The 17,554-nt window shown below is 40.2% G+C and overlaps 1 protein-coding gene across 2 annotated transcripts in view; it reads left to right on the forward strand.

The window, feature by feature from the left end:
* CFI (complement factor I) overlaps window positions 1-17,554 on the forward strand; it is a 36,919-nt gene that overhangs the window by 6,759 nt on the left and 12,606 nt on the right. Inside the window, exons 1-7 of one of the 2 annotated variants that reach the window (XM_039338350.1) lie at window positions 9,392-9,738; window positions 9,886-10,141; window positions 10,639-10,789; window positions 11,508-11,677; window positions 14,131-14,241; window positions 14,362-14,466; window positions 16,338-16,364. In XM_039338350.1, coding sequence (XP_039194284.1) covers window positions 9,676-9,738; window positions 9,886-10,141; window positions 10,639-10,789; window positions 11,508-11,677; window positions 14,131-14,241; window positions 14,362-14,466; window positions 16,338-16,364 — 883 coding nt within the window. In that variant the 5' untranslated portion in view covers window positions 9,392-9,675. Of the gene's footprint in view, window positions 1-9,391; window positions 9,739-9,885; window positions 10,142-10,638; window positions 10,790-11,507; window positions 11,678-14,130; window positions 14,242-14,361; window positions 14,467-16,337; window positions 16,365-17,554 lie in introns of those variants that run through there. The other variant, XM_039338351.1, reaches the window with a different exon arrangement.

Genomic DNA, 17,554 nt, shown 5'->3' on the forward strand with positions numbered 1-17,554 from the left:
AAGTAGCTTATCTGGCGGAAATGGCAAAGATCTCGGCTTTCTTAAAGCAACAAATGCAAGAGAAGTTTCTTGCTGTTTGGGATAAATGGATAAAATTTATACAATTTAGATTGGGTATACAAAAATATTATATAGTTTTTTCATAAGTTTTATTTTTATATATATTATAGATAATCTTTTTATATATATAAATATAAAGTTCTTAATTTAATTTTTATTTTTACTTTTTAAGCCTATATTCTGCTCTGGGAAGCTCAGGGGGGGGGGAAGGGAGGGGGGGGTTTTGGGAGGGGTGGGGGGTTTTTTTTTTTTTATATATGTATTGTTTAGTTTTATTTTTTTGTATATGTTGTCTCTTGTTTTGTATTCTTTTTTCTTTTTTGTAAAATTTATAAAACTTTTAATAAAAAAAAAAAAGATTTTTAAAAAGCAGACTAATTGCAGCTTAATAGTCTACAACCTACACATATTTAAACTGAGGAGAGCTGGTCTTTGCCAGGTGGCATGCTCTCCTGGTAGAACGCTATAAGCTTTTGTTACTACTGACAAAGATTTCATATGGCTATACTTTCTATTGTGGTTGTTGGTTTGTTCCTCCAGTGGGGGAGGGAAAGCAGTGTTGGGCAATTTGAAAGATCGCTAAACCCTCCATCACAGTCATTTCCCTATGCTTGTCAAACTTTGCTCTACTGTATATTAAATATAGGATCTGGTGGTTGGTTGGTTGGTTGGTTTTATTCTGGAAGCCAGGAAGGATCCAATTTCCTTAACTTGTCCCATATTAAAACTATGGACAGCACCACTTGGGCAAGCACAAGTAAGGCAAATGTATTTTTGGTCTAGAGGTTAAGGCATCAGGCTAGAAAGGAGGAGACTATGAGTTCAAGTCCCTCCTTAGCTAGCTGGATAACTTTAAGCCTATCACTGTCTCTCAGCCCAACTCATCTCACAGTATTGTTCTGGGGAAAATAAGAGGAGGAAGGTGTATTGATTATGTTCGCTAGCTTGAGTTGTTTGTAAAAGTAATAAAGATGGAAAACAAATAAATAAATACATTCAAGGACTGGGGATAACATGTTTAGCCCATAGTTTCCAGTGTAACTATAGAAATATATCATTAATGATTTACAGCCCACTCTAAATAAACACTTTAAAAAAACTTGCACTGGTAAGAAACCTTTGATATATGCAAATATAAAGTTAATCCATCATCTAAAGCAATTTAACATCAGAGCTGTTTACAGATAGTTGTTCTTCTGTAGCTGCTTTTCTTTTTTTTCCCCACCTACCAAGGAATTTGTACCCTTGTCTCAGGTTTATATCTAATTGTAAAGTAATTAGTCTTTCCTCGTTAAATTATAGTCCAGCCTCAAAGAAGAAGAATTAGAGGTAGAGAATGGGACAGGTGGAGAAGATATCCATTACAGAACACTGAGAAATTCCTGGTAGACATTGAATATACCTCTAGCATTGATGGGTTAAGGCAGTGGTTCTCAACCTTTTTAATGCCGCGACCCCAATCGGTCCTAAGTCAAGGACTACTCAACCGGTCATAAGTCGAGGACTACCCAACTGGTGCAGCACCATTTGCAGAATGGGACTTTTGGCGGGCTCAGCAGGGCAGAGACAGCCTGGACAATTCCTATTGGCTTTTGAAAGCCAATAGAATTAGACTCTATTCAAGAGAGTCTATTCTATTGGCTTTCAAAAGCCAATAGAATAAAAGGGAGTCGCACAGCTAAGGAAAAGGAGAAAAAAAATGGTGGACTGTGTTGTTTGGCAACCCCCGTGAAATGATCGTTCGACCCCAAATGGGGTCCCGACCCACAGGTTGAGAACCACTGGGTTAAGGTTTCAAGACCATTGCTGCCTGCTTGGCGTTAGGTAGTCATCGTCAATATGTATTTCCTACTTTAGCATAATAGCCAATTTATTTACTGAAGTGGGTTTTGGTCCACAAGGAGTGCCTCTCTCACCCCCTGGAGCAGCATCCCCCCAGATATGACACCCTTTCTCCTGGGCTTCCAAAAAACTTTGAAAACCTACTTTTGGTCCTAGGCTTGGGTTTGATATTTGTTACTTGCTCAATGGTTTTGTTTTGTGGGTTTTGTTCTTAGTCCAGACTATTTATTATCTTTAGCTATTTTTACATTTTTAAAAAATTTTGTACACTGCCCAGAATGGACTGGAGTTGACTGGCCAATAAATTTAAAGAAATAATATTAATGTTAAGATTGGATAATATTAGTTATTTATTAAATTTATGTTTCTCAGCTTCCAGCAGTTCTGGTTCCTTTCATATTGTCTGTTTGTAACCTTCAGTTGAGCGAACCAATGTATCATAGGACAACAGTTTTTGAACCAAGGTACCTCAAATGGGCTAACTTACAGAAGGCGTCGAAAATCCAGGAACCATTACTCTCGTGGGATTGAAATTTGGAAAAGATTGCTGCCATAGTCACTGGTCATTACAAATGCTGAAGCTTCCCACAAGACAATGGGGAAAGTGACAGAAAGTCTAAACTCAACCGTGATTCTTATCTCCCTACTAGTTTCCCACAAGTAAATCCAGTGGGAAAACTGACAGAAAGTTGCAACTCCAAAGCCAGCAGGCGGGTAAGTGGTCAGATGTGGGAGGGAATGAGAAGGTAAGGAGAAGGGCAGCAAGGATCAAGGAGAGTGCATGGTGGTACAGGTCAGCGTTATGACCCAGGTAGTCAAGGCAAGAGCAGACATGTCAAACACAAGGCCCGCGGGCCGGATACGGCCTGCCAAGGGCCCAAATTTGGCCCCTGGAGCTGTTCACAGAAATGGCAAGGAACCGGCCCTTGCTGCCCCAGCCCTGGCCCATCCCAACCCGGCTGGGCGATCTCCCGGCACACGCACAGGAAATGGTAAGCACTCGGAGGCTGGTGGTGCGCAGGAGCAGCTGCAACTCATTTGCCTCACCCCGCCCCTCCCAGCCTCACCCGTCACGCTTTCACTAGGATCGCCCCACCCCCGAGTGGAGAGCTGCGGCCAGCAGCTTCCTTCCTGAGCATGGAGGAAACAGAATGGGAGCTTTAGGATTCTGCCTGCCAGCGTGCAATAGGAGATTGCAGGGGCTGGGGGGGGGGGGGACATGGCAGGTGAACGACAGCAGTTTTCAGTTTCTGGCATGGGGGGGGTCGAAAGCAAAACTGCCCTTTTGGCAGGCGTAGAGTCAACCCCAGCGTGAAGGCAACGGAGGGGAGAGTGAACTGAAAGGGAAGCCACTGATCCACACGTTTGTTTGTTTTTTAAGCTGCCAGAGGCTCCAGACAGAAGTTTCCCATTTTGACCCCTTCCCCTATCGTTTTCTCTTGCTCCATGGCTCTCAGCTCATCTCTCCCAGAACCTGCACACGTGTTTGTGTGAGTGTGTGTGTGGGGGGGGGTCTCATTTCCTGCAGCTCCATGCTGTGACATCGGGAGGAAAAGAACGGGAGAGGAATGCTTCTTACAGCCTGCCACGGGCTGGGGGTGGGAGCTGAGGGGGGCAGGGTATGATGCAATTGGCAGCACGTTGAGAAAAAGAAACAAGTACTCAAAAAAAAAAAACCCCAACTTTCATTAATTTGCAGCCTGCCATCGCAGAGACGGTGCGGGGCTGCAAGGGGTGAGAGAGAGAGACACCAGTGTGTGTGTGTGTGTGTGTGGGAGAGTGAGCTAAGCCATGCAGAGGCAATGACAGGGAGGGGAAGCCTTTGCCCACCCTGGCTGCCTGTTGTCACCTCTGCCTGGAGCCTCTGGTAGCTTAAAAAAAAAAGGAAGGAAGGAAGGAGTCAGGGAGGGAGGGAGAGGCAGTTCAGCTGGAAATGCCCCAGTTCAAAGGAGAAAGCTATTTTGTGTTCTGTTTTGTCACAGACAGAACTTCGTTGGCAATCCAAGTTAACATTGGTATTCTTGAATTATGAGCTCTTAAGAAAGTATCCCCTCCTTGTAGTTGCAAATAGCCATTTCCAGTGGGAAAAATATTTTCCTTTGGTATATTTCCAGTCTGAATTAGACCAAGGCAGGCTCCCTACAGGAGAGCCCTTTTAAGGATTATGTATTAATAGAAAAACAACTAACCTACCTCTGCTCATGAAAGCTAAAGCTGTTGCACATAAAAAACAGAGGAGCTCTGATTAACTATCACAGCCACCATTGTGATAAATTTTGCTGTACTGTTGTCTGGACACCCCCACTAAATGCAAGCACGGGATAAACTGAGCCTGATTTGTTCCCCGTCTTTTAATTGGCCACGAACTACTAGCAAAAGTGGCATTTGATCACAAGGCAAGAAGGCATGGAGAAATGTTTCCCCTTTTGCATTTGAGCATCCAAGAAGGGACAGGAAAGGAGAAAGGAAAGAGGAAAGACAAAGAAAAAAGAAGGAAAGAAGGGAAGAGAATAAGAAAAGAAAAAGAAGGAAAGAGGGGGAAGGAAGAAAGGAGAATAAAGAGGCAAGGAAAAAGAAGAAAAGGGAGGGAGGGGATTACAATGAGAGAGAGGGAGGGTCTGAGGGAAGTGCTGTCTTAGCATTTGGCCACCAGCAGCCCTGCTGCCCTTTTGCCATTCCCTTGTCTCCTCATCTTGATCTCTCCTGGTGGTCTCCCATCCTATTGCCGAGGATACTTTAGTTACAAAGCCAGGTTTCCTCATATGGAGAGAGAGTGGGCCTCCCTCTGACCCACATACTTTGCCCTCCCACACACATCATGGCCAAGGAGAGCAAGAACAGCAGCAGCAGCTTCGAGGAGGAGATAAGCACAGCAGGGCGCCTCTTGGGATAGCAGGGCTGGGCTGGGCTGTGGGGTCCCAGTGCCTTGGGAGCTTGAGGACCAGGCTGGATCCCCCCAGCCCTGTCCAGACCACTCAGGTGCCCCCCAACACAAGCGATGTTGAGCTGGCCATGCCCACCCTGGCCACACTCACCCTGGCCACGCCCCCCCACCCCCTCACCCCCGAGGTCAACCACAACCCTGATGTGGCTCTCAGTGAAATTGAATTTGACACCCCTGCTCTAGAAAGTCCTTTATTGCTCTCAATAAATATTCTAGCAAACAGCCCTCCACTCCCATGCTACCCTGAAGGCAGCTACTCTCAGACCCCCAAACAACAGCCCCTGTATTACAAATACAGTCCACAGTAGGAACACGCTCACAGGGCAAAGTCCAGGATTCCAAGTCCAAATCCACCCGGCTAAGCGAGTCCAAGAGGCAGAGTAGAGGCACAAGACAACTGGCAGTCCTCAGGACAAGGACAAGATACAAGACAAGAGAAAGTTATAAAGGCAAAGCAAAGCAAAGTAGTCAAAAGTAGTCCACAAGGCAAGGTCCAAGACAAAAGGCAGAAAGCAGTCCTCAAGGATAGGCAAAGCAAAAGATGAAAAGCAGTCTTCAAAGCAAGGCAAGGCAAAAGGCACTAGTCAAAATTGGGGGAGCGTAAGCCAAAACAAACAATTGTTTCTGGGAAAGACCAACTCCCCATGGCTTCTCCTTAAGTCACTCCACTCCAGGTGTTCCTTGTGAGGAGGGGTGGGGTGACCTTCTAAGTCAGTGGTTCTCAACCTGTGGGTCGGGACCCCATTTGGGGTCGAACGACCATTTCACGGGGGTCGCCAAACAACGCAGTCCGCAGTCTGCCCTGCTGAGCCCGCCAAAAGTCCCATTCTGCAAACGGTGCTGCATCAGTTGAGTAGTCCTTGACTTACGACCGGTTGAGTAGTCCTCGACTTACGATCAGTTGGGGGTCGCGGCATTAAAAAGGTTGAGAACCACTGTTCTAAGTAGCCTTGAACCCCTTCTCTGAGTTTGCCTACACTCTGCTTGCTCTCCATGCCCTTGAATTGAGTGGAGGAGGCAGCTGTTCCTCATTAGAGGAGATCTGCTGCCTATCAGCACCACTGCCTGTCAGCAGCCAATCCACCCCTGTGTCTGTGAAGATACGTAACCAGTGGTAGAATTCAGATATGTGAACAACCGGTTCTCTGGATGCCACTTCCAGAAGTCCATTCTGGGTCTTGGCAACAAAAAATGAGCTACCAGTTCTACTGAACTGGTGCGAACCAGCTAATCCTACCACTGTACGTAGCTCTCTGTCTGCTCAACCACCTCCCCCAATGCCTGAGGGGCCTAGGACAGCATCGTGCTCAGCCCCTCGCCTCTCCAAACATGCCAAGGGAGACGTGTCATCCCTGTTGGACAATCCTGGTTCCAAATCCTCCTCCTCCAAACCAGGCTCCAATGGGGCCATGATAGTCAATAAGAGTGTGCAAGTGTGTGACAGAAGATGTGCATGCAATGTACAGAGCAAGTTGAAGAAGATGTAGGTCAGGGAGGGTGTATGAGAGTGTTGCGCAAATCAAGGAGGATGCCAGGGTTGCCTGAGTAGTTAGTGCAAGTACAGAAGATCTGGGAGAGAGTGCGGATGAGGGAAACTTACCTGAGAAGCTTGCACCCTTTCCTGCCGGCTTCCCCATTGTCTTTCTTCCTGCAAGTTTCCCACAAGCAAAATCAGTGGGAAACCCAGCAGGAAGTTGCAAATGCAAGGCCAGCAGGCAGGTAAGTTGTTGGTGCTGGGTGGGCAAGGGAATGAAATGGTGTATGAGATGGTGTGGTGTGGCATGGGTTGGTGATGATGTGACGGGGTGCCCAAGAGGTGCAGGGAGGGTCAGGGAAGGATATAAGTGAGGGTGCATGAGTGACCACATGAGTGCAGCCCTTGGGGAGAGTGTGTGGGTGGGGAAAACATACCAGAGCAACCTGTGACTTTCCCAATTGGTTTCCCCACTGACTTTCTCCCTGCAAACTTCCCACACACAAAATCAATGGGGAAGCTAGCAGAAAGTCAGAAATTGCTCCCACTCCCACTGCTTCTCCTCCTCCAATGGTCATTTTATGTATCTGTTTAAGTCAGTGTTTCTCAATCTTGACAATTTTAAGGCATGTGGACTTCAACTCCCAGAATTCCACAGCCAGCAATGCTGGCTGTGGAATTCTGGGAGTTGAAGTCCACATGCCTTAAAATTGTCAAGGTTGAGAAACACTGGTTTAAGTAAATATTTCTGAAAAGATGACCCAACAGAGCACAGATTGTTTAGTGTAAAATCTCAGTACTCTGGACACAGAAATATTTATAAAAGCCAGATTGCAACCAAACCTGTTATTTACATCCCTGTTACGGTTAATAGTGTATGATGACGTATTGTGCAATGCTTCCAGGAACCATGGAAAGGAAGAATGTACAACTGCTTAGCGAAAAAAATGTCTGTAGTCTGTGTTTGAAACCTCATAAACAAATGCATATTCATGAGGCTCTTATTGCCAAATAAGTATATAGAGCAGTGGTTCTCAACCTTTTTAATGCCGCGACCCCCAACCGGTCGTAAGTCGAGGATTACTCAACCGGTCGTAAGTCGAGGACTACTCAACTGGTGCAGCACCGTTTGCAGAATGGGACTTTTGGCGGGCTCAGCAGGGCAGAGACAGCCTGGACAATTGGCTTTTGAAAGCCAATAGAATTAGACTCTAATTCTAGACCACAGGTTGAGAACCACTGATATAGAGAATTAGAGAGTGAAAACAGGTTTGGATTTAAATATATTTTTACAATATTTCAAAAAACTAACAGGCTAAAGTCATTTAAAAAAAAAAAAGGTCCTCCCCCTTCATTAGTCATAATAAACCATGCAATAGGACAAGATCCCAATCTGTGCTTCTAGCTCCAGCTGTGGGATCCAAAGTTACAGAAAACGAAGGAAGGAAGTGATAGGCTGTTTGCCAAAATAAAGCAAGATTATGGCATACACTTGAAAGGAGACCAGGAAGCCTGTAATTGGGGAGTTTGTGGGGCAAGGACAAAGAATGTTTATTCACAGGCAATATGACGTGTAAAGCTTGTAATAATTCTGTGTGGTCAAAAAGCTGATAAAAGTAACAAAAGACTTAGGCATCTTGCAAGCTCAGCTAAAAGTTAGGAATAGAGATGGACTGAAACAGAGTTCTTCAAACTTGGCCCTTTTATGACTTGTGGACTTCAACTCCCAGAATTCCTCAGCCAGTGTGCCTGGCTGAGGAATTCTGGGAATTGAAGTCCACAAGTCATAAAAGGGCCAGGTTTGAAAACCCCTGGCCTGGAGCAAATAGTATGTGTATTAGATAACTCCTGAAGCATTCATTAGCCAAGGCTTAAGGATAGGGACTGCTAGAAACCAATAGAATAATTGTTAGATTATTATTGAAATATTTATTAGATGATATTTCTTATATATCCCACCTCCCGCCTTCTGCTTTAGAGAAAATGTATAAAGCTTTATTAATACTGTGGTTCGGGGTTCCTTGTCATTTTGGCCAGGCTCCGTGTTCTTGGAGCCCTTCAATAAAAGAAAAGAAAACCTGCACCTTGTGTCTGGTGTTCATCAGCCTCAGCACCAAGCTCAGACCCAAATTGGAGACGAAGGAAGGAAGGAAGGAAGGAAGGAAGGAAGGAAGGAAGGAAGGAAGGAAGGAAGGAAGGAAGGTTCGTTCCTTTAAGACTGATTGATTCTGTCTTTTGAAATACAAAATCTTTAAACAAAATGCACACACATCTTGATAGATGAAAAACTGAAGGAAATAACAGCTTGACAACTTTAATATTAAAAAGCTTGAGACAATATGATATTTTGCTGTGTCATTTTATCTTATTTCATATGAAATATATCAAAGGTCTTTTATTAGTGTTAATATCCTGAAGCAGTTCCTAGCCAATTTCTTGTTACTTATTAAACAACGTTTCCTGGGAAATTCATTGTTACACTATTTGTTTTAACTTTGTAATATGAGAAGGCAAGAAAAAGTAATCTACTCTTTTTCAGCTAGAGGTAGAATAAACTAGATATCTGTGTAAAAAGAAACTCAGCATTGTTTTTATTTGTCTCCACTTCCTTTTCAACTCTTCTTAAAAATTATAAATGTTACAAAATCTTTGCGTTTCTCTCCACTTCCTTTTTACTCTCTGCCTAAAAATGAAATTAATCTTATAACACTGGTTTTAATAGGGTGATCATCAATCTTATACAAGTAGTGCTACACTAATTTGATTTTAATGCAGATAAGAATCTAATTCATTCTAATTACTGCTGCAATCTCTAATCAAATTGCTTGATATTCCATGGTTTCATAATTTGATTTGTATTTTAGTACTATTCTGCTTTATTTCTTATCTCCAACATAAGGAAGAACTTATTTGCATTTCTCTCCTTTCTAACATACTTTTCTATTCCAAAGATTTGAGCAACTGACCAAACATAACCTTGATATAAACTTACTGTTTATTATGCAAATAACAGCCAATCACGATTTGTGTATTAGGACTGTTCTACAGAGGCACATAAAGGAAGTGCCTGTGTAGAAAACAAAGTGCTGAGGCAGGGTTTCAGGGATTAAGCACAAAATAGTACAAATAGACGTTTTCTTTATATTACTTTTTATAGCAATCTTTTCTTGTACTTAGGGTGAAACTGAGTAGAAGAACCTTTTAAAAAGAGTCAAGAATTCTAGAATCACCACAGTAGAAAGGTGATTTCACTATTATATTTTAAATATTTGTTTATAGTTAAAAATTAAACACTGGTATCTAAGAGAGGATTTGAGACCAAAAATCTGTTCTGGATGTGCAGTTTTTCTTCATCATGACACAAGGATCAGTTCTTTTGTTTATATTATACTTGTCACGTCATGTTTTTGCACAAGGGGTAAGCTTTTATTTTAATTAAATTGTGGTTGAGAAACTTTCTTTGCTATATTTTAAGCTGTTAAATAAACTTCCTGTGAAGTATATATTTAAAAACCTTAAGAGAACGAGTTAATTTCATAAATTGTGTTTTCTTTTCTTTTTTTAGCAAAACAGTTACTTGATAGAGGAATGTTTGGAGAACAATTACACAGAGCAATCTTGTGAAAAGGTTTTTTGTCAGCCTTGGCAGACGTGTATAGAAGGAACTTGTCACTGTAAAATACCTTACCAGTGCCCCAGAAATGGCACTTCAGTTTGTTCCACTGTCAGAAGGAGCTTCCAAACTTATTGTCAGCTAAAAAGTTATGAATGTCGCCAAAGATCGAGCAAATTTTTGAGCAGAGGCTTGTGTAACCGTGAAGGTAAAAAAAAAAAGAGACTTTTTTCCCCTTTTTCAGCCATCATTAGTGAGAGGAGACAAGCTTTAAGACTGAAGTACAACATAGAAATATTTTGACAATGATAGATACTTTGAGTAATTCTGTTCAATTTTGGGCCAAATTCTAGTGATCGATATGCATTTCCCCTTCATATGCCTGGTTTTCTTTCAAAAATGGCTCAAACAAGAGTAGGATTGTGAGAAGTGGGCTACTAAAAATAAATTGGAGGGATGGAGACTGTCTACTCCTTGCAATCAGAAGGAAGTTCTATTAAACTCATATTTTTTTTTAAAAAAATATTCCAGTGGCATTTTTTTTTGACAAATATATATTTGTAGATATTTACATAACAAGTTGTTTTATTGGAGCATTTGTGCATTACCACTATAGATTAGCCAGGTTATAGCTAATAAAATCGATCTTTGTCTTTTGTAAGGTGCATAAACATAAATATTAATAGACTTTGTTGTGTTTTCAAGCTCGCTTTAATGTTCTCTTCAGTCATGAAAATGCAAGCTCGGAAGGAATTATTCAAATTGAACTGAGCAACTCAGAGAAATCATTCTTATGTGAGAAAGGATTAACCATCCATGAAGCAAACGTGATCTGCAGACATCTTGGTTTTGCTGAGTAAGATTCTCTAATAGAATAAAATATTTTGTGCTAATAACTTTAAATAAAATACTGTTTAGAGAGTAGCTCTATTTTACTTCCAATATCTTCCTTTTTTAAAAAGAAATGAAAATATGTTAGAGCAGCTTTCTCCAATGTGTAGATTTACAAGTATCATTACAAAATCACAATCAATTGATAATGTCATCTATGAATAAAATTTCAGTCTGTTCACTTCAAGTAGCATTAGCTTGGTGGGGCCAAGAGCCTCATTCAGTCTCGTGTAATGCAGTGAGGCCAATACTCAAAAGTTGGAATGGTCAGGAAAAAAATAGACGGGGCCAGAGCAAAAATGTGTGATTAAATTCATGTATAATCCAACACTTGAATGAATAAATATTTTATAGCAATCATATAGCTGCTTCTTTATGGCCAGAAGAACATGAAGTTTTTAAAAAGAGGATAGCACTTATTTTACTTGATAGAAAATTAATTTTTTTCCTCAAATAATTCACTATGGGTGGATGAGGAAGAGGTGATTTTCTATTGCTGATTATAGAATAAACTATTAACCAAAAAATAAAATCCTGAAGAAGATAGCTCACTGATGAATTACAGAGTGCTTGGTGCACTATGAACTTGATTATTTGTTGGCAAACATTCCATTACCCAGAATGCTGAAACATGAGCATTTGAATATGTTTGATTTGATTTGATTTTTTGCTGAATTGTATAGAGGAGCTGATGGCAAAGAATCTGTTGAGGCAGATGAAGACCAGAATTCACATGAATGCCTTAAAGCAACTTGCAGAGGGACAGAGACGAGTCTAGCTGAGTGTGATTTAAAGAAAATACGTTTGACCACTGGGAAGTTGGCTAAGGTGATATGCCATACAGAACAAAGAGGTTGGTAAAATGTATCTTATTAATAACTAGCCAATTCTGATATTATAATTAGAAGTTAGAGACAAAAGAAATATGCAATAAAATATAATGCAAAATGCTGATTTTCAGTGTTCCAGCCAGGCATATCCACTTTTAGTCTGTTGCCTTGATTTTGTTATTTTCCTGTCAAGAGACAAACAGCATTCTGTAGCTACTGCAATGATCTGGCCTTAGTAGGGATTTTTGTGAATGGATGTGACTGAATCCTAATTGATTCAATTGGAAGAGGGCATTAAGGTCATTGAGTTCAATCCTCTCTTCTGTCCTAGAAGCCAAAATGAATACCTTGAAAGATATTTCTCTAGTGTTCACTTAAATTCCTATGAATGAAGAGATGTTACTATCTCCTTCATTCATTCATCAATGATTCCATTGTCAAACTGCTCTTGCTATCAGAATTTTCTTCCCTAAAATTCAGTTGATGCTTTCCAGAGGCATTACTATAGGTTGTCCTCGACTTATGACCACAATTGAGTCCAAAATTTCTGTTGCTAAGTGAGACATTTGTTAAGAGTTTTGCCCCATTTTATGACTTTTCTTCTGTGGGTGGAGGCGCCACTGGGTGCATTCTTCTGCATTCGTGGGTACTTCAGCGCAATTTACCCTTTCACCACTAGGGGTCACTTCCTGCAGGTCAGCTACCAAGGTGCTCTTCCTTCAAGGTTCACCCTTTGTCCACTAGAGGGTTTCCTCTGTGCATGATTAAAGGCTTGCGTGTAGTTCCTCCTTTAACCACTAGGGGGCATCTGGAGATGGTCAGCCAAATTCTTCTTACTACCACGTTACCTCTAGTGGCCACTGAGAGAATGCTAAGTTTCCACTAGCTCACACAAACTCCCACCTGGTCGTTAGGTCGCAAGCTGGAACTTCTTGGGTCATCAGTTTTGTGATAATAAGCAAGGTTAATTGCTGCCTGCTCTTCTCCTTAATTTGCTCTCAAGCTGGAACTTCTTGGTCGTCAGCTTGAGTGAGTGATTACTTTTGGTGAAGTTCACTCTGTGCCCTCTAGGGGGTGTTGGTAGCTTGGGATGAATTTAAGTAACTTGCTCTTTAACTATCAGATTCACTCTGCGTAGTTAGAAATGCGTGCAGGGAAATACCTTCTTTTCCTTCTAGGGGGTGCTCTTAACTTGGCTTGGTGTAAGTCTGCTATGTGCTGAATTAATTATCAAGTTGTTGTAATCCAGCATAGAAGAAATTGCAAAAAAATTGCATAAGGAAGGTGTCATGTGCAAATTGGCCACCAGGGGATGCTACTGCATTGCTGTTGGAACCTCTGCATTCCTTCTTTCCATTAAAATTCTTAGCATTCCAAAGGGAGGGGGGAGTTTAGCTTCTCTCTCTCCAGGGCTGGGTTACTAAGATGACAAATGGTTTTATTGCCTGCTGCTGGGCCAAAAAGGGGGTCTGCTTGTTCTGAACATTAAACAAAGGCCACAGAGGTTTTCTAAACTTTGAATTTGCCAGCAAGGAAACTTTCAGTCTTTCCTGCGAAGAGTCAAAGGTGCACTCCACACCTCCCAGCATAGACTGTTAAAGTGAGGGCTCAGAAGCAAACGGGCTTGGTCTCTCATACACACATGTTTGAGTTGTAGGCAAAGGGGGGGTGGGGGTGGCCGCCCCAAGCTCCTTTGATCTTTAGAAATACAGCCTTTACATGCAAGAAATCCTTACAATAAGAGTAAAAACTTTTCCTCTTTTGCTTTAAACGTTGTCTGGCAGACAGAAAACACTGGCAATTTAGCACAAATATAAAATGTTTACAGTCTTTTACTTTTCTTCTTTCAAAGCTGATATACAGAAAGCCATAATTTCTCATTCTAGAGTCAAATGTGAAGATAAAGCCTTGAATTTACTTTTGCAGGTGATTAGAGGAAAATTAATCCCATCAAATTACTGTTCTGACCCAGACAGAACAGATTGCTTTTAGTCCCATCCAAGACAGACAGATAACTCAATAGAAATAATTGCATAATAGAAATATATTTATTCAGAGGAATTACTTGCATTTATGTTGGTTGATTCTGGATAATACATCTCTGTTCATTTCCATAGGTAATTTGATGGTGGATTTTCCCCTCTTCTACTGCATAAGCATCACATGTTGGCATAGGACCTCCAAGCCGTGGCTAAGTGCCATTAGGCTTGGAAGAAAAAAGACATTTCCCCCTGGCTTGTGTCCAGGAAATCCTCTGATGAGCTCAGTAACTCCTCCCACTGGCCCATTGATATGGGATAGCTAACTAGCTAAACTATATTACCCACAAGCTGTCTCTTAAGGAGACAGCACTTAACCCAATACATGCCAAACATTCTTACATGCAAACCTACATGCTCTAGCCAGGGTTACATAGAGTTATACGATCCAGAACACCATTATTAACAAACTATTGCTTTTTTATCCAACTTGTCAGACTGTAGCCCCAGAGAATTCCACTGTGTCAATGGGAAATGTATCTCTTCAACTAAAACATGTGATGGACTTAATGACTGTGGTGATTTAAGTGATGAATTATGTTGCAAAGGTATGCTCCTTTTCTTCATATATCTGTTCTATATAAACATATGTATTCATAGTATAGTACTTGGTATAACTTTTAAAGAGCTCTTACTTATTATATACTCAATTATTTCTTTTCCAATAGCCTGCAAAAGGAAACATTTCCATTGTAACTCAGATGTGTGTATTCCAAGCAGCTCTGTATGTAATAATGAATTGGACTGCCTAACAGGAGAAGATGAACTCAATTGTAAGCATTGCTTTCTACTTCCTAACAGTGAGAACAATTAATCAGTGGAACAGCCTGCCTCCAGAAGCAGTAAATGCTCCAACACTGGAAGTTTTTAAGAAGAGACTGGACAGCCATTTGTCCGAAATGGTGTAGGGTTTCCTGCCTGAGCAGGGGGTTGGACTAGATGACCTCCAAGGTCCCTTCCAACTTTACTACTATTATTATTATTGAAATTATCTATGGCTAGGTTAAAACAGTAATTTCCCCCATGAATATAAGCATTTTAATAAATTTCAGATACCACATTAGAATCAGCTATTATTGCTATTTAAAACTAGCATACAATAGAGGTTTTTGTACAGCTGGCTGGATTCCAGTTGGTGAATATGATAAGCACACAATATGTTAATGGCACTCTGGTCATGATCTGATAATCTGATTTACAACAGGGATGTCAACCTAGATTGGTTGAAGAGTTGAATGAGATCAAGGGGTAATGCTTTCGCTTTGAAGCCTTCCTTCTTGGATTTATGCATTTCCTTAAAAGAAGGGCAAGGGGAACACCTGCTTTGTCACGTGTTCCATCTAATCCCCATTATCCTAGCTGGAAATGAAGAGTGAATCAAGTGAAATGGCTGGAGCTAGTTGATTTCAAAACTTTGTATGGTGAGGAAGGTGAGAACTGCTGAACTGATTTCAAAAAATTCCTTTCCCCAATGGGAAAGACTTATATCACAAACTGGCAGGAACCACCTTACATTTTCCCAACTGACAGTGACAAAGTACATTTTGTCACTGACAAGGCAGGATTATTGTTGGATCCTTGGTATTGTCTGAGTTTGGTTGTTTTTCTGTAGATGTTTCATTACCTGTTCTGTAAAATGACAGCAGGAAAAAAAAAACCAATCTCAGAAAAAGGTTCAGTCCTAAACAATGTATGTATATTCTCTACTAGGGAATGTAGGATGTAGAGGTAGTCCTTGACTTACAACAGTTAATTTAGTGACCATTCAAAGTTACAATCGCATTGAAAAAAGTGACTTATGACCATTTTCACACTTACGACCATTGCAGCATCCCCAGGGTCACGTGATCAAAATTCAGATGCTTTGCGATTGACTCATATCTATGATGGCTGCAATGTCCCAGGGTCATGTGACCATCTTTTGTAACTTTCTGACAAGGAGAGTCAATGGGAGAGCCAGGGTCACTTGACAACTGTGTTACTAACTTAACAACTGCAGTGATCCACTTAACAACTGTGGCAAGAAAAGTTGTAAAATTGGGCAAAGCTCACTTAACAAATGTCACACTTAGCTACAAAATTTTGAGGCTCACCTGTGGTCGTAAGTCAAGGACTACCTGTATATTGTATTTTTGGAAGAATGCTATCACAGTGGGCATCCACAAGTTTTCTTTTTGTCCTCCAAATAGGTCCCAAGGGAAGGATAAGGCACAGGTAAAAGTCAGTGGAGTATCCACTAATGAAGCGAGTGGGTCAGATAAACCTCATAGTTTAGCAATTCCAAATCTCTGATTTATACAAGCAACTTCTTGATCTTGGTATCTTACATTCAAAGAGCTTAACTTCTCAAGGGCAATGGTGGCTGAAAGTATGCAGAACTGATCAAGAAAACCTAACAAAGATTTCTTTGTTTAGAAAAACCTAATTACAGAAGGCTGGTATATTATTCATTTTAATATGACTGACACAGGATTTTACTTGGAATGAATACAATCACTTTATTATTTTTTTTAAGTGAGTTTTATGGGCCTAATTATTGCAAGTGGGTTGGTTCACTTCACATCATAGTTTGCACATGTGATTTTGTATAAAATTGCACTTTTTAATTTTTAAATCATTTTTTGTATTCATATATATTCAATAGGTAATAAAACTGGAAGAAGAAAAAAAGGTAAAATTCTTTGTATGTTTTTTTCTCTATTTATTCTAATCTTAAATGCCATTGTCTATTATCATCCCAGCTCTTTTCTGGAAACCACTTAATAGGGGTGGAAGTTGTCTGACTTTTTGTCTGAGGTAATAATTCCACTGAATAATTTTAATAAGCTCTATCTGTGTCCTTGGAAATCTTGATTTGAAAGGGAGCTGTGAATTTGTTTAAAAAGACATAAAATAAACTTCATATGCAATAATTAGAAAAATAAGATTTTAAACAAGGACTTTTATATATGGGCTGCAATTGTCTGGATGACAATTAATAGCAGTCAATGAATTTATTTTTTTAGCATTTATGAATATAATAACATAGTGGAGATTTTTGCATTAGGTTTCAAGGTTTATATTCTTTTTATACTGTAAAAATAACTCCATGAATTTTTTTTTTTTTTTTTTTATTAAAAGTTTTATAAATTTTACAAAAAAAACAAGAACAATACAGAACAAAAAACAACATATACAAAAGAGAAAAAAAAATTAAACAATACATATAAAAAAAAAAACCCCACCCCACACCCCTCCCAAAAACCCTCCCTTCCCCCCCCCCTGAGCTTCCCAGAGCAGAATATAGGCTTAAGAAATAATAATAAAAAAAAAAAATAAAAATTAAATTAAAAACTCTATATTTATATATATAAAAAAGATATCTATAATATATATAAAAATAAAACTTATGAAAAGGCTATATAATATTTTTGTATACCCAATCTAAATTGTATAAATTTTATCCATTTGTCCCAGATAGCAAAAAACTTCTCTTGCGTTTGTTGCTTTAAGAAAGCCGAAATCTTTGCCATTTCCGCCAGATAAGCTACTTTAAAAAACCATTCCTGCAATGTAGGCAAAGATTCCTTCTTCCAATATTGTCCAACTAACAGCCTCGCGGCTGTGATCAAGTTTAACATCAATACAACCTCCTTTGTATCACAATCTGTAACAATACCTAACAAAAATAATTGCGGAGTGAATTTTACCCTCCTTCTAAAAATTCTCTGGATATTCCACCATATTTTGATCCAAAATGCTTTTATCTCTCTGCATGACCACCAAATATGATAATAAGAAGCCTCCTTGTAACCACATCTCCAGCATTTAGGTTGCACGTCAGGGTACATATAAGACATTTTTTGTGGATCAAGGTGCCAT

This window comes from Crotalus tigris, unplaced genomic scaffold, assembly GCF_016545835.1.
Source record: "Crotalus tigris isolate CLP2741 ecotype Arizona unplaced genomic scaffold, ASM1654583v1 scf7180000017695.2238764, whole genome shotgun sequence".
Taxonomy (NCBI): domain Eukaryota; kingdom Metazoa; phylum Chordata; class Lepidosauria; order Squamata; family Viperidae; genus Crotalus; species Crotalus tigris.